Consider the following 24,873-nt stretch of genomic DNA (forward strand, 5'->3'; position numbering starts at 1 on the left):
CCAATTCCCTGAGTTCACCCAAACTCATGTGCATCAAGTCAATGATGCCATCCAGCCATCTCATCCTCTGTCGTCCCCTTCTCCTCCTGCCCCCAATCCCTCCCAGCATCAGGGTCTTTTCCAATGAAATTACCTCCAAACTTAGTAGCTTACAATGATCAGTTCAGTTCAGTTCAGTCGCTCAGTCATGTCTGACTCTTTGCGACCCCATGAATCGCAGCACGCCAGGCCTCTCTGTCCATCACCAACTCCCAGAGTTCACTCAGACTCACGTCCATCGAGTCAGTGATGCCATCCAGCCATCTCATCCTCTGTCGTCCCCTTCTCCTCCTGCCCCCAATCCCTCCCAGCGTCAGAGTCTTTTCCAATGAGTCAACTCTTCGCATGAGGTGGCCAAAGTATTGGCATTTCAGCTTTAGCATCATTCCTTCCAATGAACACCCAGGACTGACCTCCTTCAGAATGGACTGGTTGGATCTCCTTGCAGTCCAAGGGACTTGCAAGAGTCTTCTCCAACACCACAGTTCAAAAGCATCAATTCTTCAGCGCTCAGCCTTCTTCACAGTCCAACTCTCACATCCATACATGACCACAGGAAAAACCATAGCCTTGACTGCTGGATCTTTGTTGGCAAAGTAATGTCTCTGCTTTTGAATATGCTATCTGGGTTGGTCATAACTTTCCTTCCAAGGAGTAAGCATCTTTTAATTTCATGGCTTACAATGATACCCATTTATTATCTCACAGTTTCTGTGGGTCAGAAATATGGGCAAAGTTTAGCTGAGTTCTCTGCTTCATCTCTCATAAATCTAAAAACTGAAGTATCAGCTATGGATGGGGTCTAGTCTGGAGGCTTGATTGTGGAAGGGTGCACTTCCAAATTCCCTTAAGCTAGTTATTGGCAGAATACAATCATCAAAGACTTGAATTTAGGGCTTCAGTTTTGTTTGTTTGTTTTGCCAGGGATTGGGGATGAGGACTGCTCTCAGTTCCTTGCCATGTGGACATAAGCAAAATAGGAGTTGTTTCATCAGAGCCAGCAAGAGAGTCTGCTACAAGATGAAGATTGTTATCTTATATAGCTTAATCATGGGAGAGATATCCTATCAACTTTGCTATATTCTATGGAAGAGAAGCAAGTCATAGGCCTAGTTCACACTCAAGGAGAGGGCATTATACATAGACATGAATCCCAGGATGCAGGGATCAATCTGAATCATCTTAGAAGCTACCTACCACAATGAACAATAATTATTTGATATTGCCATACTGTTAATTTCATTTAGTCAGTGGCTCAGAAGGTAAAGAATCTGCCTGCAGTGTAGGAAGTCTGGGTTTGATCCCTGGGTTGGGACGAACCCTTGGAGAAGGGAATGGCAACCCACTCTAGTATTCTTGCCTGGAGAATTCCGTAGACAGAGGAGCCTGGTTGTTACAGTCCATAGGGTCTGCAAGGAGTCAGACTTGACTGAGAGACTAACATTTCACTTTTTAACTTTCACTTTTCTTTCTTTCATACTGTTAATACATCTAGATCATGGTGTAGCATTTTCATATTTATAGAAAAATTAAAGATTTGTGGTGATCTAGCTACCTATGATAATCTGCATGCTTATGTGCTCTGTTTCAATTCATCTTCCTATTTTTGTGGAGTATTTTCTCCATAGGAATTCTAGGACACAAGGCATTACTTGGATAATGTATTTAATTATACATAGTACAGGTATTTGTTCAAGCTGATTTTAGGAAACGCAGAGGAACCAGAGATCAAATTGCCAACATCTGCTGGATCATGGAAAAAGCAAGAGAGTTCCAGAAAACCATCTATTTCTGATTTATTGACTATGCCAAAGCCTTTGACTGTGTGGATCACAATAAACTGTGGAAAATTCTGAAAGAGATGGGAATACCAGACCACCTAACCTTCCTCTTGAGAAACCTATATACAGGTCAGGAAGCAATAGTTAGAACTAGACATGGAACAACAGACTGGTCCCAAAAAGGAAAAGGAGTACATCAAGGCTGTATATTGTCACCCTGCTTATTTGTCTTATATGCAGAGTACATCATGAGAAATGCTGGGCTGGAAGAAGCACAAGCTGGAATCAAGATTTCTGGGAGAAATATCAATAACCTCAGATATGCAGATGACACCACCCTTATGGCAGAAAGTGAAGAGGAACTCAAAAGCCTCTTGAGTGAAAGGGAAAAGGAGAGTGAAAGGGAAAGAGGAGAGTGAAAAAGTTGGCTTAAAGCTCAACATTTAGAAACCAAAGATCATGGCATCTGGTCCCATCACTTCATGGGAAATAGATGGGGAAACAGTGTCAGACTTTATTTTTGGGGCTCCAAAATCACTGCACATGGTGATTGCAGCCATAAAATGAAAAGATGTTTACTCCTTGGAAGGAAAGTTATGACCAACCTAAATGGCATATTAAAAAGCAGAGATATTACTTTGCCAACCAAGGTCCTTCTAGTCAAGGCTATGGTTTTTCCAGTGGTCATGTATGGATGTGAGAGTTAGACTGTGAAGAAAGCTGAGTGCCAAAGAATTGATGCTTTTGAACTGTTGTATTAGAGAAGACTCTTGCAAGTCCCCTGGACTGTTAGGAGATCCAACCAGTCCATCCTAAAGGAGACCAGTGGTGGGTGTTCATTCGAAGGACTGATACTGAGGCTGAAACTCCAATACTTTGGCCACCTCATGTGAAGATTTGACTCATTGGAAAAGACCCTGATGCTGGGCGGGATTGGGGGCAGGAGGAGAAGAAGATAGCAGAGGATGAGATGGCTGGATGGCATCACCAACTCAATGCACATGAGTTTGGGTGAACTCCGGGAGTTGGTGATGGACAGGGAGGCCTGGCGTGCTGTGATTCATGGGGTCATAAAGAGTCGGACACGACTGAGCAACTGAACTGAATTGAACAGGTATTTTCATGATTAAATCAACTATAACTTGACCATGTGCTACAACTGTAGCACATCTTGTCTGACAGTAAACCCTACATGTTAGAATTGTGGGTTTTTGTGTCACCAAGAATAATGTATTCTTATGAAAATAGTCTTAAAGTCCCAGTTATATGTTGGTGCATAATATTTTCACTATTTTATTAAACCAAGGTATTTTATGTTCTATTAATAGTGAAATTATTGGTAGACATTAAAGGCATCTATATCAATAACAAAGAAATATTATTTCCTCTACGAGTTCAGAGGACACACAGGGACTTCGTGGGTGCCAGTGTCTTTTCCAGAGTTAAGTCACTGGACAGATTTTAGGCAGTTGTCCTGAGCTTTACTAATATGAGGTGATGATTCTTTTTTTTTTTAATTGGAGGTTAATTGCATTACAATGTTGTGTTGGTTTCTTCATCATCTGTATGTATACATGTGTCTTCTCCCTCTGGAGCCTCCCTCCCACCCCTCTAGATATCACAGAGCACTGGGCTGGGCTCCCTTTGTTATATAAGCAGCTTCCCACTAACTATCTGTTTTACACGTGGTAATGTATATGTTTCAATGCTACTCCCTCAATTCGTCCCCTTCGCTCCTTCCCCTGCTGTGTCCACAAATCTGTTCTCTATGTCTGCATCTCTATTTCTGCCCTGCAAATATGTTCATCAGCACCATTTTTCTAGACTCCCTATATATATACATTGTTGTTGTTTAGTCACTAAGTCATGTCTAACTTTTTTGAGACCCCATGGCTTGTAGCCCACAAGACTCCTCTGTCTATGGAATTTCCCAGAGAAGAATACTGAAGTGGGTTGGCATTGCCCTCTCCAGAAAATCTTCTCTACCCAGGGACTGAACCCAGGTCTCCTGCTTGGCAAGTAGATTCTTTACCACTGAGCCACCAGGGAAGCATATATATGCATTAATATATGATATTTGTTTTTCTCTTTTTGACTTACTTCACTCTGTATAACAGGCTGTAGGTTGGGGTGATGATTTTTTAAATGACACCTTTATTTGTGATATCTGTATGCTTTTTTATCTGCATGCTACATGCTAAGTCACTTCAGTCATGCCCGATTCTTTGCAACCCTATGGACAGTAGCTTGCCAGGCTCCTCTGTTCATGGTATTCTGCAGGCAAAAATACTGGAGTGGGTTGCCACGCCTTCCTCCAGGGGATCTTCCCAACCCAGGGATTGAACTCACATCTCTTACATCTCCTGCACTGGCAAGCCAGTTCTTTATGACTAGTGCCACCTGGGAAGCCCTTTTCTTATCTACAGCTTCCCAAATCACAGAGAATAGAGGCCCTTTTAATTGTTTTAACTAAGGATCCATTATTATATTGATTTCTAGCTTATTTACTTTTAAAGTCTATCTGAAAATGTCTGATCAAATATTAGATATTGTGTAACTTGGTAATTTTTAATTTTAACATTTCATTTTATGTTTGATTCTCCTAATTCAGATCTGAGCCCATTTGCACAGAGGATATAGTCCTTGTTACATCAGTTTTGAATCTATCCCATAATTGTTTGAGGGTTTCCTAAAATCTATCTTTCATCTTTGTTTTGAATCTTTTAGTGAAAGAAAAACTTCTGAAATTTTCTTATGTAATATATTTTCTATTTAAAAATTTTACACCACTGAGTTATTTAAATCTTCCCTTTTCTAATCCACTCCTTTAAAAATATTTTGCCACATAAGCCTAACAATTAATTGAGTTAATTGGTACATATCTGCAATTCAGGACAATAAGTGTCTAATAAAAATTCTGAATTCTGCCCAAAATATTTTGCCTGTACCCCTGAAGTTTAGGAAAATCATTAATTATATCTCTCAATTTGGCTCTAGACCAGGGTTTTCATTCGACTTCAGTGGATCTGACTTATGTTCTAAAAATTTTAAATGCAGTATTCTTTGCTAATAAAAACTCTAAAGATAGAATATCTCATTTATAAAACCAGGTTGTGTTAAAAAGAGAGAAATGCAAAAAGAGTAGCTTTTGGAATGTCACAAAGGCCTTGACAAAGACTCCATTGGAATTTGAATTTTATTTAGTAGCCTCAGAATGCCAATTAGAAGAGCTGAATACAGTAAGTCCCCTACATACCAACCTTCAAGTTTTGAACCTTCAACGATGCGAACGTGTATTCACGCGTCCAATCGTGTAAGTTAGTCCTGGTATCTGGCATGCACTGTCAGAGTGCATCGTGTGCGAGTGGCTGTGCTTTGCGTGCTGTACTGCACAGTGTTGTGTAGAGTACAGTAGTATACACAGTGTTGTGTAGAGTACAGTAGTATACACAGTGTTGTATAGAGTACAGTAGTATAGTATCTCTATTTCAAGTCCAGGATGTCCAGAAGCAAGTGTAAGAGCAGTGGTATATAGCCGATTACGATTGTTGGGTACCTAGGCTAACTTTATTAGACTTATGAACAAATTGAACTTACAAACATGCTCTCAGAACAGAACGTGTTCATATGTAGGGGGCTTACCGTATTGACTATTAAGTATTTTATCTCCTAATTCATCTACTGTTGTTGCTTAGTCACTAAGTCGTGTCTGACTCTTTTGTGGCCCCATGGACTGTAGCCCACCAGACTCCTCTGTCCATGGGATTTCCAAGGCAGGAATATTGAAGTGAATTGCCATTTCCTTCCCCAAGCTGTTCTTAAATATTTTAATTTATTGCTTGTGTGCCCCAAAATGGTCATTATTATTCTATCAAATCATCTTTCTAAATGTTATCAAGGAAACAGAAAGATTTAGAGTTAAAATGTGACTTATTTTGGAAGGAGTTCTTCCAGGAAGAGCTAAGACTTTGATCAGACAGACGCCTGACACACAAAAGAGGGAGGCCACTCTGGTCAGCCAGGAGCGTGTGCTTGCGAGTGGTCGGCAGTTGTGTGTTAAAATGAGGCTGTTCCTGATCGAGTGATCATCAGAAGCCAGGACTGACACTGACTGGTTAACATGCAAAAGCTGCGTTCACTGACGGCAGTGCTCGTTGAATGGCTGAACAGATTTAAAACGGGTTCTGGTGGTTCCTTGCTCTCATGGCTTTAGAACAATGCATCTTTTCCTAAATTTATGGAAATACATGTTTTTATTCTCACAATTTGGGAAATAACGGCCCAGACCAAACACAAAACCGTGTGAAAGGGTTTTTGCCAAGACTTGACAAATGTTTTTGTCTCTGTGAAATACAAAACAGACTTTATTCTGGAAGGAAAAGATAAGCCAGGCATTTAGAAACAGGGCTGTCTCTCCTTTCAAGAGGTGGGTGAGGGAGATTTCATCCTTCCTTAGTCTACTACAGACTGGTAAGTCAAGGCCCTCAGATGCCACACACAGACCATACATAACTAAAGGGGTGAGACACTAAGACCTAAAGTAAGTAACTTAAAGTGAGTAATATACTATGTGGCAAATAAGAGAAAACAGAGTCTTCTAAGGAATTCAAATGAAATTTATGTTTAAAACAGCTTTCTGGCTGGCAAGAAAGAAAGAAAGAAAATGCTTTTCTAATGAGCTGGACTTGTGTCTATGAGCTGGATTTGTCGCTGAACAATGGCTACATAAAAATAAAAAATGTGTCAGTTTATTTCTTATTAACTTATTCTGTTACACTGTGACCATCTAACTTTCAATGGAAACGCAGTTTAGTTTCCATTTTTCTCTTTCATTTTCTGAAAGTGTAGAACTGAGTTCCATCTGCAAAGCAGCATCCACTTATAACACTTTAAGAAAAGACTATTTTTATAGGCTAAAATATGTCACATTAGGCTTGAGATGAGATTAGATCTGGGAGCATGACTGTCCAGAGAAAACAATGGTATATCTTTATTTGTGTGATAGGAGGCATTTTTAAAAAGGAAGTAAACACCATACATCATGGAAGCTGTGAATATAGCTATGCCCCTGCAACCAGTAAGCACTGTTGTTACTGATGAGAAAAATCTTGGATTCATTTTAAAACTATCTTTCTCATCGCAGGATGTGAACCCATTCCTGTCCGCTACCTTGAGTGGAGCAACATAGAGTCCATCATAGCCATCGTCTTTTCCTGCTTGGGCATCCTTGTCACCATGTTTGTCACCCTGATCTTCGTGCTATACCGAGACACACCTGTGGTCAAATCCTCCAGCCGGGAGCTCTGCTACATCATCCTAGCTGGCATCTTCCTTGGTTACGTGTGTCCTTTCACCCTGATTGCCAAGCCCACTACCACCTCCTGCTACCTGCAGCGTCTCCTGGTCGGCCTCTCTTCTGCCATGTGCTACTCCGCTTTAGTGACCAAAACCAACCGCATCGCACGCATCTTGGCTGGCAGCAAGAAGAAGATCTGTACCCGGAAGCCCAGGTTTATGAGCGCCTGGGCCCAGGTGATCATTGCCTCAATTCTGATCAGCGTGCAGCTAACCTTGGTGATCACCCTGATCATCATGGAGCCCCCCATGCCCATCCTGTCCTACCCGAGCATCAAAGAAGTCTACCTTATCTGCAATACCAGCAACCTGGGGGTGGTGGCCCCTTTGGGCTACAATGGGCTCCTCATCATGAGCTGTACCTACTATGCCTTCAAGACCCGCAATGTGCCCGCCAACTTCAACGAGGCCAAATACATTGCCTTCACCATGTACACCACCTGCATCATCTGGCTGGCTTTCGTGCCCATTTACTTTGGGAGCAACTACAAGATCATTACTACCTGCTTTGCAGTGAGCCTCAGTGTAACGGTGGCCCTGGGGTGCATGTTCACCCCCAAGATGTACATCATTATTGCCAAACCTGAGAGGAATGTCCGCAGTGCCTTCACCACCTCGGACGTGGTCCGCATGCATGTTGGCGATGGCAAGCTGCCCTGCCGCTCCAACACTTTACTCAGCATTTTCCGAAGAAAGAAACCAGGGGCAGGGAATGCCAAGTGAGTTGTCTGGCCTGGGTTTGCCTTTTCTATTTCTCTCTCTGTCTCTCCCTCTCTCTTTCTATTTTCTTCTATTTGACTAAAGCATGTTCTTCCATTCCCCCAATATTTTCCATGTCCTTTCTTAATCTTTTCTTTTTTTATCCAAATCTCACATTCTGTTGCAGTAGGAATGTGTTAGTACTAAAGGTCTTCAGTGTTTTTATTTCTTTGAAAGAGCAAGGAGTGTGAAGCAACAACCAGCTGAGCGCATATTCACTCTTACCTGGAATCTACAGCTTCTGTTCTGCCTCTAATGTTTTCCTTTCGTATGGGTCCGTCTTCTGTGGAGTATCAGTACATCTCTGGGGTCTGGGCAGAGATGCAATCTCTAGTTCTAATTTCTAGTTTAGATTATGGTTGAGATAGTTTCTGATTTACTTTTTTATCACTTTTGAGCCATACTCACCTGGGATGGAGAAGGAAGAAATTTAGCACCTGGGGGAACTGGCCTATTTCAAAATTTGAGTTTAGTTAAGCACCAAATATATCCTGAAATAAGTTCCCTTATGCAACTATCTTACCAGGCACCTCTTCTTTATTTCATGTATACTATAAACTTCATAATGCTACACGTGAATTGACCTATCTCTACTATAAGGTTATGATCAGAATGATTTCTAGCCATCAAGCACCAAATGAAACAAGAAACCAGATTAAGGTAAAGAGCTCAAACTTGAGAGTCAGTGTGAACATCAAAGTCCAGCTTATTTCTATTTTGGTAATTTTTCTGAGTAGTTTATATAATATACACACTCCTGTATTTTTCCTGACTCTGTTTTGCAGGGAAGCATATGCTAAAATTTGCATGTGTCATCTCATTCTGAGACCCATGAAAACAGATTTCATGTCACATTTACAACATTTAAAATAACATGCATGCTTGAAGTTCTAACAGTAATTTAATTTTCCAAAAATGAAACTATTTCCCCCAGTAGCAGTATTAATTTTACCTTTTGAAACAATCCTATGAAAGTGAAGGCTTTTAATAGTAATAGTTATGTAATTGTTTTAGAACTATTCTGTGCACTTGAATAAGTCAGCCAGGTAAGAGGAATGGGTGTTATTTTCCTCCTTTTGTTAAGTGAGGACACCAAACCACTGTGAACTTGTGTGACTCTTAAGTAAATTCCATTTAGTTAGCTATTCTTTGCCTCGGCCTTAACTGGCATGAAATTTCTCTTCATAACATATGTCAAAAAACCCAACTTCTGGGTTTTATACCTTTGCTTGCAAAGCAGCACCATGGGTCTCTTTTACAGAAACCATATAATTGGTTTGAGGCTCAGATGAGGGAGTCTCGAGGAAATAAATATGTTTGAAGTCCATCAAGTTTTATGATTACTTCAAATAAAGCATCCCTAATTTTTCTCAGTGTTAAGGATGAAGTCAATAGTTTACATCTACTTCTTCATGAAATTCTGATTATTAAAGCCACTTATTTGTTTTCTTCCATTGCCCTGATTTTTCATTCTAACCAACATCCCCTCAGTTCCAGTGAGCATGAAAGCAAAACAACAGTGCTGTGAAATGAAAAAAGAAAAAAAAACCGAAAACCAGACCATAGCTACAGAGTCCAGATGTACAATGGCATCATGACAATTATCATTTAGATGGAAGGAATGAGGGGGAACAAAATGAAAAGAAGGGAGAAAACACTCTTTAAACCCGAATGTTTGTGAAGACTGAGAGACTTCTGTTGCACCCCAAATGGCTTTCTGAGTGTTTCATTCCACCATCTACCATTACTCAGCTCCATGTTTTCTAACTGCCTTCGTTACGGTTCTTCAGAAGTTTTCTTATGATTTTTGGTCATGAGTCATTTCTGAAAACTGTTCTTCTAACCATTTAATGGAAAGAGGGAACCTATGTAATCAAGATATCTTTTGCTGGTACTCAGGATTATGCATTTTGACAGCTCTCTCAGTGATTCTGTGAGAGACAGATATGGGCATCTGTCCAAGAGAGCAGTGACTAATCCTTAGTACACATTGCTTCACTGCTGGGATAAAGTGAAGTTAGCTTACCATGTATACAGTCCCCGGCTATTGTGCTTATTCTGATTACCTTCTCACACCTGGAACTGCTTTCATTAAGAGTTGAGAATATTCCCAGCATTATTAAGAATTTAGAAATTAATTTCATTGGAATCACACTTTTGAGAGAAAAATCACCTTGGTCTAAATTGGGCTGGTTGTCTAGGAAGCACTGCTTTCAGCACTTAATGCATTGCTCAACTATTGGCTATCTTTTATTTATCACATGTTATTAGATTCTGACAATAAGAAATAATACTTCTGATTAGTAATTCTAATATGCAGCTTTCTTTGTACAATTGGTAGCTCCTCAAAAGGGCATCACACAGCTGAGCTGACCCACAGAGGGTATTTGAGGTTAAATTTCCATGGAAAGCAACCATTTATTTACTCATTTTTCTCACTTACTCTGCTGTTACTTCTCTTGTAACTCTCTATGAGACTGTACTTTTAAAATATAACAAAAATCTCAGGGCCTGTTTTTACCTTTTTATTGCTGCTTTATGATTGCCTGGTTTGTCTCCAAAGTTGCAAAAACCACAAACAATCTAATATTTTCTACAGCAACAAAAATCTAGCAGAGTTTTGCCAACTGAAGCAAGGGGCTGAAAACTCTAGGGAACACATCACCCAATGAGTGTATTGCCATTTTGGATGTGTAATCCCTACGTTTATGGTGCACTGTGGGTGTTCAGCAGTCTGCATATGTGGCTATAAACACAGAACAGATGCTGTAATGAAGAGCTTCCAACTGATCTATCTTTTTCGATATTATTCTGAGGAGTGGCAAGTCCAACTATATTCATACCAGGCTGTTTCTGAGATAGAGGGAATGGCTGATGTTGTGCGTCTGTTTTTGCAAAGTTTACTTCAATTTGTTGTTTTGTTCACAGCCATATATCTGATATAATCAAAGGTTTGGGCACTTGCCTTTATGTTTTCTGAAATAAAATTTAGGAGGAGTTTAATCAATACATTGGGTGTTTGGATTACTTGAGTTGCTTATAGTTAGAAGTCCTACTAGGCATAATCCTGTCCTGGAAGAGCAATTGAATAACATAATTATCTTTGACCAGGTTAATATCTTAAGCTGTTAATGTATTTGAATGGGAACATATTCAGGCCCTAACTTAATATAAAGATATTGGTAAAATTCTCTTTCTTGGCAGGAGAGGAAGCATAGAAATCCATAGATATGAGTAATTAAGTTATTTAGGTCTGAGTTACTTGTCACTTCCTTTTAAAGCAAAATGAATTAGCATTATGCAACTAAAAGCTTAAAACATTATGTAAATGACATGCTTTCTTTAAAAAAAAATAATTATATCAATGGCTAAATGTCAAACTCACATTTCTAGTCATTTTTTGAATAAATAACCTCAATGAGTGCCAAATAGTTTGAGGGCACATGGAGCTGAAATGTGACAACACACTCCTGTGACTTTTTTGGGGTGCGTAATTGCAAGCAAAACGAAAAACAATGATAATCACCAGAAAAATGCATTAGATTGATGCAAGGAGGTAATTTTAAAACATAGGCTTCTAAGTAAATAGTGTATTAATATGTTCCTGTGGTTATTTCTTAAACATCTGTATATATTATTTTAATGAGGGCAAAAGCTCTAAGTAAAATACAAGTGGAATGATGCTCTGAGGACATCTTTCTCTTGATCTCCTAGAAACATATTGTTTTGTCCATAAGAAAAGGTAAAGACGTCTGCAGCATTAGTGTGTATGCTTTAATCTTTCCTCCTTTACTATGAAAGCAACTACGGCTGTTAGCCAGAAGACACCAAAATCAAACAGAGATAACATGTTCTCTTTCATAAAAAGAACTCATTCACTCTTTTAGCTTGTAAATGAGAAAATCTGTCATTTAAAAATTATTTTTCCTTAATCATATAATAAATGGCTTTAAAAGTCATTGTGATTCTTCACTTGGTTTTATAGAAGATTTTACTGAAGTACTTATCATAGAATTTTACTACTTGAGAGCAACATTTATGGTGGATATACTGTTTGTTATCCACTTATTTAATCAACAAGTGTGTCAACAGTAACATATGCTTCATAAAAGCACTTAGGTACTTGGTATGGTGCTAGTTAATATTTAGGATAAAAAAAGATTTAAGAGATGGGCACAGACTGCACCAGTCTTGTAATATAGTAAAGGAAACACTAAAAAATACAACTAAATATGCTGGGTTAGGTGCCATAATAGAGGACCAATATAGTAGTTTGTGTGTTCAGGGAAGAAAGAGATTCAGCCCAGTTAAATGGAGTGAAGTCTATGGAAAGATGAGGAAAGACTTCTTGATAAAAGTATAAAAGTGGTATTTGAACTTAACCATAAAGGATGCTTTTCAACAAGAGAAAATGTGCTATGGTGAGACCATTTCACACGCAGAAAATAATATAAGCAAAGAATTCAGAAATGTTAGTGTACTTTTGGTTTGAAATATGGGATCTGTTGAGTAAAGTACATGGAGAGGTGTAGTGTGGGAAAATTTGTAAATACAGAAAGAGGTCAGATTACAGATAGTGATCAATGTTCTAAGAAGAAATTTGGATATTTTTTATGGAGACCACAAGATGCATTAATGACTTTTGTGAAATTTTATGATCATGTGTGAGCTTTATGGGAATAGATCGACTGTAGACAGACTAGTTAATAGAGTGCTACAATAATCCAGAGGACAGGTTAAAAATAAAAGGTTTAAATGAGAGCAAAGAAAGAAAAGTCAAAACCAAGGCATACGTATGAAGAAGTTTTCTGAGCTTAAGTTATTAGAACTGAAATAATGATTTGGGGAGAGGAAGAAAGGCATGAACAATGAAATTATTGTTTGAACTCTCATAATTTCTGCTACAACTACCATGTAGCAGTTGGTAGTAGAAAAATACGACTACCATGAAAACTGATAGGGAATACAGGAATAGGACTGGGGAAGTGTTGCTAAGTTGGGTTTCAGACTTAACCAATCAAAAATCCTGTAACAGTAATTCAAACAGAGGCATCCATAAGGTTATTTAACAATTTAAGTCAGGAGCTTAAGACACAGGTCTGAGCCAGAGCTCTAGATTTGAGGATTAATTGTCAATGTCAGTGGCCAAAAGAGTGATTGTGATATGAGAATAGAAGAAAGTCAGAGGAAGAACATTAAGAAACACTTACATTTAAGAGAGAAGATAAATAATAAAAAACTGAAAGCAATAAACAACACATAATAAAAAGAGGTGGGGGAACAGAGAAATTTTGCATTATCAAGGAAACCAAGCAAGAGACTATTTTAATCCACTCTGTTGCCATAGGAAAATCCCACAGACTGGAGGCTTAAAAGACAGACATCTATCATTTCACAGTTCTGGAGGCTGAGAGTCCAAGATCAGGGTTTCATTATGGCTGAGTTCTGGTAGGACCTCTCCCATTTGGGCTGCAGACAGCTGCCATCTAACCCTAATCATCTCCCAAAGTCTCCACCTCCTAATACCATCATGTTGGGGGGTTAAGATGTCAACACATGAACTTAGGGTAAGCACAACCATTCAGTCAATAACAGACTGTTTCAGGATGATAGAACTTGGGATCTCCATGGATGGAGACACCATGGTTATCCTTGAGTGATTTCAGTTGTGTGATGTGAGTAGAATTTTTATTGTAGTAAATTGAGGAGCTCATCATTAAAGGAGTTAAGAAGTTTAGACAGTATCCAAGGAGGCCAGGGAAGAGGGAGGTGTGGTATAATACAGGAGAAATGTAAGCTCACTTATAGTATATGAGAAAGAAACTGACAGACGAGGAGAAATAAAAATATAGAGATCCTACAGTTTATGCTGGGCTGTCTGACCCAGACTGTGCCCTTGCTATAGAGCTATTTTACATCAATTGACAAGTGTCATAATGAAGCACCAGCTCTGAAGAGTATGTTAATTGTGGTTGATGCCAGTTCTCATTCAGTTACATGCGTGTTACCTGACATTAGAAAAGAAGAATCAAGCTGGGAAATTAGAGAACGTTTAAATAAAATCTGAAAATACAAACCTTTATTACTGATCTTATCAGGTCTCCTGGGATACAAACATTGTAAGAGTTGAGATGGGACAAATGTGGAAAGGCTGAAAAGAAAGGTGTGCTGTCCTGGCCTTGTGAGTAGAGCTGGAGGAGTAACAGCTCCTAAGTTCAGGTTGCTTGTGGAAGAAAGAAGAGTGCTGTGTATTAAGAGTCAGACTCAGATGAGAATGAAAGAGTTCCCTTCATTCAGCTCTGATTAGAAGGGGCTAGAAATCTAATCCCTTGGCTCTCTTCCTGACAGCCAGTCATAGTGCCTGAGCCTGCCAGGGAGAGGATTCGTTTGGGGTAAAGCCTTATGCTCCCTGGAAAAAAACAAGCTGAAATGCCTTTACTCTCTGAAGTAAGTAACACTATGACCTAAAAGCACATCAGTCATAATTTAAGATGAAAATAAGTTAGTGAGTAAGTTGTGTGTTGAGGAGTGGCCATGGTGAGAGACCATCTTTAGAGACCATGGGCTTAAGTTCAGGGGGAGGGATGAGGACATGATCATGTGTGGGATGGGTACAACTTGTTCCCAGCAGGTGCAGCAAATCTGCAGTCAGCATTGTTTACTTTCCCCCCTCTTCTGAATAATATACTCATTTTGCAAATAACCCAGAAATAGCTACTTTCAATACTCATATTTTATGTTTTCAAATTCTATGTTGAGACCATGGGGCACAGATTCTGCTACAGCTTCAAAGAGAACATATTCCTTTTCAATATAGGCTGACTTTTATATTTCTTTCAAATTCAAATGAACTTGCCTGATATACATATTCAAGTTCTCAAACTTAATATTTTATTCTCCTATGTTTATAATGTGTAATTTCTGAACTGAATTCCAAAGCATTCCAGATGGTATCTATAATGACCCAAAGTAGGAACATGGAACATTGTTGTGTAAGTAAAAAAACTAAGACTTGGGAAGTTCAATGCCATTTTTGTGAGAGGAATAAATTAGGCTAAAATCATTTTACCACTTTAATTAAAATATGATTTTAATCACTTTTATGTTTGTTATCTCAAAAATGCATTCATTCATACCTGCATTCAATAAAATAAATGAGGCATGGGGTTTGCCCTCAAGAAGTTCACAGTTTAATGGTATAAAACCCCATTACAATAAAATCCAGTGAGTGAAATAATAGGAAATGGTACAATGTGGTGATTTAGGTGGGTGTGTAAATTTAGAGTCAGAAGGTTACTGAGTCTGGGCTTCTTATTTTTGCAAGGTCCCACTCTATGTAACAGATAATTTTTATTCTTGGTCCCAGTCTATGTAACAGCCACCTATTAAATGAGAAAAGCTATCAGAGGAGACACTGGAGGCCTACAGGCTAAACATGATCACCGATGTTCTTAGATCATAAGAAAAAATCTTATAGGCTCATTAATTAGAACTCTTTGACTTCAAGTTACAGAAGCCAAACTAAGCTGGCCTAAGCAAATTTATTTTCCCTTTGTATAAATAAATGGAAAAATCTATACAGAGTATAGTGCAGTGCTTAACACACAATAAAACCTCAATAACTGTTAGCTAGTGACACTAAAGTTATGAAAATGGGGGAAGAGGTATGAAAGTTTGTATGCTAACATAAAACTCTGCACTACCCCTCCACGTGAAGAGAGATCTGAAAGTTGGGTGTGTGCATCATTACTGTCATTTTATAATATCCACACTGGACAGGATGGAGGAGCTGTGTGTCTGCTGAGAGTCCAGGCATGCGGGTGTTACTCAGTGTGCGAGGTGTGCAAGGAAGGACACCCTGTTTGACATGACTTGGCACCCTGTCCATGCTTGGCCACAGCTAAAGAGAGATGAGATCATTTGCATCCCATCTGTTAGCCTCAGTGTCAGTGTAAAGTGTTACCTACTCAAAGGGGAGGCAAGCCATGTGAGCAACATGTTTGTAAAGCTAGTTCAGGAGCAGAAATATTAGCAGCCTGCACAATGAAGAAACTGAGAAGAAAGGACCAGAGGATTTGGAAGTTTCATGTCAAGAACAGTGCCAATAGGCTCATTAGTTAGAGCTCTTTTGAAGCTAGTTATAAAAGCCAAATTAAGCTAGTCTAAGCAAAAGGGGGTGGGGTATTTAATAGAAAGAATATAAGGAATAATTTCTGATATCTTACGGTAACAAAATTTGGAATGCTTCTGGGCCACAAAGTGGACTGGTCTCCTGCAGACAAAGGTTTCAGCGCTCTGTGTAATCTCCTGGCTCCCTCCATGCCTCCTTCTTCTCCTCATACATCTGCTTTCTCCATTTCTGGGCCCTCTCGATCAGTCCAAGGACAACCATCCCAGTGCTCCCGAGTTTACTTGTTGTTATAGGTCCAGTTACTGAAGATACTGCTTCAATTCCCTCGACCCACATGCCTCTACATAAAACAGGCAGAAACTGATTGCTTCAGCCTGACTCAGATGTCTATCCCAGGTCAAGGACATGATGGACATGATGGACACAGAGTATAAAACCATCTCCCAGGGGCCCATCACTCCTGGGAGGCAGTTCTCAGAAAAGCGGTATAATTATGACATGAGCAGAAGCTCTACAAGTATCTCCACAAGAGTAATTCCATCTCCATTCCACCACCCTCCCCCTTTCTTCTTTGGCATCTGAATAAGTCACTTATAAGCACCAGCATTTTATATTTAGAAAGTTTGATGGAAAGAAACTCTAAAACTTGCAGGTGGTAACCAGTCAGCCAAATAATCACCTATCTGTGCAATATGTGAGTGACTATTACACACTCCAGCAGATATGCTAATAGAGGGGTGAGAAAATGCATCACTCTGCTATAGCGTTTGCTTTGAAGGTAGGAGGTGTAGCATCAGACAAATATAAAAACCAGGCCTTGTCTTTGCTACCTTATAGAGGATCCTGGCTATAAAATACTCCTAAGATGCCTGAAGATGAACAGAGCATGTGTGTGCTAAAGTTGCTTCAGTTGTGTTTGACTCTTTGTGACCCTATGGACTGTAGCCCGCCAGGCACCTCTGTCCGTGGGATTCTCCAGGCAAGAATATTGAAATGCTGGAATCAGAGGCTCTTCCTGACCCAGGAATTGAACCCACATCTCCTGCATCTCCTGCATTGCAGGCAGATTCTTTACCCACTGAACCACCCGGGAAGCCCCAAGATGAACAGAGAGGAAGGGAAAAGCTGTTTTTTAAAAAAGGAATCATGGATCATTAGGATATTGTGCTCTGAATGAATTAAAATACATCATAAATTACAGGCCAATGATAAAGTATTACTTATTATTAACATTATTAATAGAATAGTGAAAGAAAATCAGCAAATATTTAATCCAGTTAACCGAAAAAAGTGTCTATAATTTGATTTTATCTCAGAGGGGTAAGGGAAATCTACTATAACTGAAGGCAACTTAATAACACCCTCTATGCAGATTATCTTCAAGATAAATGAGAAGTCTGCTGCTAACAAAATTAGGTCAAGTCCCTAGTGATGCTGCTAAAGATATTGAAAAACAACTGCTTAAGAGAAATCAATAATGATACAAAATACTTTCCTGTCTCTGATTTCTCAGTTGTAAAAATATATACTGTGAGCTTGCCCTTAGTAAATGCTCTCAGACACTGTGGGAATTAATGTCATTTTCCACTTGATTAAACTTCACACTGCTTGTTATTTGGCTTAGGTGGGTGTGGGATGGGGGAGTAGGAAAAGTGTTAACAAAGGAAAAAAATGAAGACTTAACATGATCAACGTAGGATAAAAGAAGTTATGATAATGGGGCAGCAAGGGGAGAGGAGAGGGAGCAGGAGGGATGGTTATAGATCCATCCCCGGGCAGCTTAGGGACTTTAGCCAGTGATTCTGTCAGTGTCTTATTGAAAGAGATGGAACTGCAAGCCATTTTAGTAAGATTTTATTTAGCTCCAACTGTTTAAAGTCAAAAGTTATTACAGGGCCGATCCTAGTATAAAATTACTCTTGCTCTGATGGTTAAAATGGGCTCAAGGCCTGGCACACATTAGGAAGCAAAGCTCTAATGACTCACTCACACACCTAATGTGTGCCGGCCACTGAGACAAGAGCAGGGAGTGCCATGGTGAACAAAACAGGTCCAGCCCCTGTCTCTGTGGAAAGTTGGATCCTGGCCAGGAGACCAGACATTAAACACATAATTACAGGTGTAGTGAGTGTTTGTCAGGATAAAAACAAGGTGTTACAAGAGTGTTATTAAAAGGATCTAACCAGTCCTGATGTGTAGAAGCTGGACATGCTCCCAGAATGAAGGATTATTTAGGTTAGGACTTCTGAAGGAGAAAGGGGGTTAGTTAGGACAGATGAACATCATGGCGTCTGGTCCCATCACTTCATGGGAAATAGATGGGGAAACAGTGGAAACAGTGTCAGACATTATTTTTTTGGGCTCCAAAATCACTGCAGATGGTGATTGCAGCCATGAAATTAAAAGACGCTTACTCCTTGGAAGAAAAGTTATGACCAACCTAGATAGCATATTGAAAAGCAGAGACATTACTTTGCCAACAAAGGTCCGTCTAGTCAGGGCTATGGTTTTTCCTGTGGTCATGTATGGATGTGAGAGTTGGAATGTGAAGAAAGTTGAGCGCTGAAGAATTGATGCTTTTAAACTGTGGTGTTGGAGAAGACTCTTGAGAGTCCCTTGGACTGCAAGGAGATCCAACCAGTCCATTCTGAAGGAGATCAGTCCTGGGTGTTCATTGGAAGGAATGATGCTAAAGCTGAAACTCCAGTACTTTGGCCACCTCATGCGAAGAGTTGACTCATTGGAAAAGACTCTGATGCTGGGAGGGATTGGGGCAGGAGGAGAAGGGGACGACAGAGAATGAGATGGCTGGATGGCATCACTGACTCGTTGGACGTGAGTCTGAGTGAACTCTGGGAGTTGGTGATGGACAGGGAGGCCTGGCGTGCTGCGATTCATGGGGTCGCAAAGAGTCGGACACTACTGAGCGACTGAACTGAACTGAACTGAGGACAGGAAGGGAGTTAGTGCGGCAGACAAGTCAAGGAATCAGAGTGTAAAGGCTCTGAGCTAAAAGACCAAAAAAACAAAAGCCACTGATGGCTGAAGGAAGTCAAAAAATTCCAGGATGCCAGAGATGAGAATACAGGGAAGTATGATAAGGAGACGAGAAGGGTCAGCTCAGACCAGATCAGGCAGGGTCTCCATAAGGACCTCAAAAGTGTGGTTCTCGTCCTCTGAGCAATGGAAGGCCACCCCAGTCACCAAGCAGGGGGCACTGTCATTAGTGAGAACTGTGCTCTAGAGCTGGCAATTCATGCTCAGTGTGGAGGACATAGGAGAGCAAGGTGCAGGTTCGGATGCTCTGGGAGGAGGCTGGTAGGAAATTATAGTGACCTGACCTAGGGTTTTGACAGTTGTGGGTAAAGAGAGTGAACACAGCAAATTGCTTAAGAGGTAAAAATAGAAGGGAAGATTGTTCACAGAAATTCAGAGTAGGTGGAGATGTGCAGTCACTTCAGGGTAGTTTAGCTCCAAAGCCCATAATACATGAACAGTTACCAGATTAAATGTGTTATCACACCCAAGATGTGGTTGTTGTGTAAGAGAGGGAGACTGATAAGACCCAAACGCAGAGAAAAGCAGTTACTCAAACAAGCATTGGAAATGGCCATAGAGCTCTCTGATGCAGAGACGAGGGAAGGAGATGGTGACCCATGGGCTCTGAAAACTTAGGTCCAAATGACAAGATGATTCCCAGGACTAAAAGGATGACGCAAACTATATTGGCTTAATGCCATCAAATGTTTTAATACTGAAACTTGCAACTCTCCACCCCTTCTTCTGATTCCCTGAGAGCAAGTAACTATTAATTTTTGTATTTTCCTACTTATATGCAGTTTTTTATTCATAGTCCTATACATAATTTCCCATAATTTCCTGAAAATGCAATTGAAATTCTGTAACTAAAAATCAGTCAATACAGAGCATTGCCATCACCCTGGAAATCTTGCTCGTGTTCCTGTCTAATCTGTCCCACTATCTAGTCATTGCTATTTAGTCACTAAGGTCCATTCGACTCTGACTCTTTTCTGACTCCATGGACTGTAGCCTGCCAGGCTCATCTGTTCATGGGATTTCTCAGGCAAGAATACCGGATTGGGTTTCCATTTCCTTCTCCAGGGGATCTTCCCAACCCAGGGATTGAACACTCGTCTCCTGAATCGCAGGCGAATTCTTTACCATTGAGCCACCAGGGAAGACCTCCACTATCTAGAAAAGTGAAAGTGTTAGTCCCTCATTCATGTCTAACTCTGTGACCCCATGAACTGTAACCCACCAGACTAGGGACAACCTCTATTCTGATTTTCAACCCCATAGATTAGTCTTGCCTGTTCTTATTCCATAAATGTGAAATTGTGTACTTTTTTCCTACTGTAGCTGTGTATTTTATTTTCTTTTTATTGGAGTATACTTGCTTTGCAATGTTGTGTTAGTTTCTGCTGTACAATTAAGTGAATCAGCTATATGTATACATATATCCCCTCCCTCTTGAGCCTGCCTCCTCTACTTCCATCCTACCCCTCTAGGTCATCACAGAGCACCAAACTGATCTCCCTGTGCTATACAGCAGCTTCCCACTAGCTATCTGTTTTACACATGGTAGTGTATATATGTCAATCCTTCTTTCCCAGTTTGTCCCAACCTCACATGACTTTCTGTCCAAAGGCAACTTTTAGAGATTCTCTTGAATATCTTCAAGTGTTTCTGAAACTTATTCATTACCTCTTACTTAAGAACCTCTGCTTGCACTCTGAACCTGTTCTTTGAATCTGTTCTTCTGTATCAAGAATCATTGAATGTTCCAATGGAAAAAAATAACTTGAAGATCGTCTCCTTACCTCTCTGAAGTTCTCTTTTTTCTGATTTATTAGTCTCTTGGATCCTGGTTGCCATGAGAGCTTCTCAATGTCTTTAAATGGTTTTTCAAAATATTTTACCTGTTTTCTGGTAGTTGTTTTCAGTGGGGGAGCTAGTTTATCCCAAGGAATTACATCTTACCTGAAAACAGAAGTCCTCTTATACCAATTTTAATATTTCCCCTTCATCTTTCTCAAGTTATGAGGTTTATCATAATCTTTATGTTATGATACTGCCAAGATTTCTTTTAAGGCTATGATGACAACTTCTAATACTGTAAAAGAAATTACATGATATTTGTCTATCAGTCTATGATAGTCTATTGTCTATTTGTCTATGATAATTGTCTATCAGTTTCTTTTCAGGTTTGCTGGGTGGTGGCATGATGATATTAACACCTCTGCTTAAACAGATATGATAATGAAAACCATATCTAATATTAATGCTGTAGTCAAGGATATTAAAAACTTCACAAAGTTAAGTCCACTAAGTTCTTTTTCATTATCATTAATTTTGAGCTTCTTACCAAAGTAATAATCTTGTCTTCTGTCTTGTTTCAAAACATCCTGAGGTGACAATTTTAGTTTTAGGCAAGTTGTTTTCATCATCTCTTTCCCTCACTCCCTGTGATAAATCAGAGCAAAATAATACAAAGACTCACTTTGTCAGTTTGGCACCTAAAGGTTATCTGGAAATACACCAGGGTTTTCTTTTTTCCTTCTATGTACTTTAAGTTGTAATTTTTTTTCTAATTTTGAGCTTTTACTTTTTCATTAATAAAGGTGCCTAAATGTGAAAATAAGTATTGAGAATATATATAAAATAAAGCAGTTTATGTACAGTATAAAGACTAAATTTACCAGAATTTTGAATTAAGAAAGACTTCAGGACCTACAAAATATTAGTATGAATTTCCAAATTCCGTAATTTGTTTTTAATTATTATTTATTTATTTTGGCCACATGACTTGTGGGATCTTAGTTCCCAACCAGGGACTGAACCCAGGCCCTCAGCACTGAGAGTGCAGGGTCCCAACCACTGGACCGCCAGGGAATTCTCTCAAATTTCTGTGATTTCTACTTAGTAGCTCCTCATATTTGAATATAAATTTAGGATTTTTACCTTAACTTTTTTCAGCAAAAGAAAATATATTCAAAATTCCCATATAATACCTTAGTTCATTGGGATAAAGCCAAAAGAAGAGGGAATTTTACTTCTGAATTATGTATTATAAATTTCTTTTTGTACTAACAGTTATAGCTTATTTTACATATTTTAAAAAGTGATAAAAATTAATTGAGAATTTGGAAAATACAGAAAAACACAAGACAGCTAATAAAAATTACCTGCAATTCTACCCATACACAGAGAAAAACTATCATTAACATTTTTATATATAGTTTAGTTTTTGCACACACACACACATTATTTTTATTAATTTTTTAATGTAAATTTTTCTGGAGATTTTATGACAGTTGATATTAAGCATGAGAATTAATTTAGGAATTATTACCAAAAACAATACATGCTTTTGATATTCCTGCAATTACCAAAGTGATACAGGAGCCCGAGATTATTTCTGTATTATTTTCATATAAGGAATGTTTCATCCTGTTTTGTTTATTCAACCATTCATTCAATACTTACTGCAAATAGATGATCACATGTCTCTCTATGCCCAGGAAAGTCCCAGTTTATGCTTTTTTTAATGATAATTTTTAAAAGCACTGCCTTCATTCTTAAAAGTAATCAGTTTGAATGAAAAATTACATGGTTTTCTTTTATTTCCAAAAATTAGACAGATAAAAGGGGATTAAAGCAGTATGGTAAATCAATCGTGGATCCTGCCCTCAGAAACTATGACCTGTTTACTGTTAGAGATAAGAAGTAAAATCAATAAGTTACATAATAAGTGAAAAAGATCACAGGAGAGATGCAAGATACAATACAGATTGCAGTCTAATCAAGATCTTGTTAAACATTTTAGAATTCTAGGGGAAATTTGTGAAGATGCTCAGTTAAAAATCATGAAGGGATATACCCTATGATAGACTGATTCCTATACAAACTGCAAAGCAACTTTGCTCAGCTCAGTTCCTGATTGGATTAGGTTGATTTGTCCCACCCTACTTGGGCTTCCCGGGTGGTGCTAGTGGTAAAGACCCGGCCTGCCAATGCAGGGGACATAACAGATGTGGGTTCGATCCCTGTGTCAGAAAAATCCCTTAGAGGAGGACATTGTGATCCACTTTAGTATTCTTGCCTGGAGAATCCCACGGACCAGAGGAACCTGGCAGGCTAAGCCCATGGGATCGCAAAGAGTTGGACATGACTGAAGTGACTTTGCAAACACACATGTCCCACTCTACTTAGAAAAAAAAATGGTGAAGCAACTCTGGTAGAGATAACTCAGAACCTTTAGAACATCTATAGAATCTTTATATATTTATTGTTGGGGTCCTTGAATGGATTGGGACCTGGCGGTCCAGAGTCAATGATAAGAAAGTGAAAGAGAGAGCTGGAGGGAGGGAGAGAGAGAGAGACAGAAAGAAAGAAAAACACGGGGACCCAAGCTCTGATGGAGCAAAGGTGTTTTAATGATTTCTCTGTGAGTATATAAAGGCTGTGGTACAAGAAATTTCTTTTGACAATGATAAAGATCAGAAAACCAAATGTACAGCAACTGTTACCAAGGAAACAAGGGATTAATAATGGTCACAAGGTCAGGAGACAATCCATATCTCAAGAAAGGGGATGGAGACTAAGCAGTTTTGTTGTAAAGAGAATGTTTACTAAAGGAGATTCAAGCCTGTCTCACATAATGACCTCAGTTCCTGGGAGCAGCACTGTTACTTAAAAAGAAACAAAGGACTTGTGAGAAACAGCACATAGGAATCCTCCTGTTAAACATTCCCTGACATTTAGAACATCTATAGAATCTTATTTTATATATTTATAATGTCTTATCTTATAAAATATATTTAGGTATGGAAAAGTGAGAGCCATATAACAACACCAAAAATACCACAAAGGACACAGACAATAGAAACAGACCCACAGGTGAAACACTGATCCCTGTTAGAGGTGTTAGAAAACGAAATCATTACTCTGAGCGTTGATAAATAAGACTCATCCATATAACTTGTGTTTTCTGTTTGAACTTTATCTCAGAGGAATTAAGTAACTGATAAGTTTTTTTTCTTTTACAAAGAAATCTAATTAACAGCTACCAAAGGTATCAGTCAGTCAGTTCATTCGCTCAGTCGTGTCCGACTCTTTGCAACCCCATGAATTGCAGCACGCCAGGCCTCCCTGTCCATCACCAACTCCTGGAGTTCACCCAAACTCATGTCCATTGAGTCGGTGATGCCATCCAGCCATCTCCTCTGTCGTCCCCTTCTCCTCCTGGCCCCAATCCCTCCCAGCGTCAGAGTCTTTTCCAATGAGTCAAATCTTCGCATGAGGTGGCCAAAGTATTGGAGTTTCAGCTTTAGCATCACTCCTTCCGAAGAACACCCAGGACTGATCACCTTTAGAATGGACTGGTTGGATCTCCTTGCAGTCCAAGGGACTCTCAAGAGTCATAAAATGATAATTGCATTATCTTATTGTTTTGTAAAAAAGTAATTGATCTATATAATGTCACCAATGACTATTAAAACAATTATATGAAAGACTGATGGGGAGTTTTATAACCTATACGTCAAGCTGACAGCCTTAAATCCACTGATCAGTCTTAATGTGATTACTAGAAGACCCAATTTATATTCTTCCCCATATGGTATAACAGAGAGAAAACACCACCTCTAATGAACTACTGTCTCCATACAATTGATCATGAAATGGATCAAGAATTCAGATCTAACTATAATTCCTAGGAAATACAGGTAACAGAGAAACATGTTAAATGACACACAGAGACACAATCCATAAAATTCATAATCTGGA

The 24,873-nt window shown here is 39.2% G+C and overlaps 1 protein-coding gene across 2 annotated transcripts in view; it reads left to right on the plus strand.

The window, feature by feature from the left end:
* The window catches only part of GRM1 (glutamate metabotropic receptor 1), a 419,739-nt gene that overhangs the window by 376,977 nt on the left and 17,889 nt on the right, over positions 1 to 24,873 (plus strand). For both annotated transcript variants that reach the window (XM_061428236.1, XM_061428237.1), the window contains exon 8: positions 6,964 to 7,894. In XM_061428236.1, the coding sequence (XP_061284220.1) occupies positions 6,964 to 7,894 (931 nt within the window). The remainder of the gene's footprint in view (positions 1 to 6,963; positions 7,895 to 24,873) is intronic.

The sequence above is a fragment of the Bos javanicus genome, chromosome 9 (genome assembly GCF_032452875.1).
Source record: "Bos javanicus breed banteng chromosome 9, ARS-OSU_banteng_1.0, whole genome shotgun sequence".
Lineage (NCBI taxonomy): Eukaryota > Metazoa > Chordata > Mammalia > Artiodactyla > Bovidae > Bos > Bos javanicus.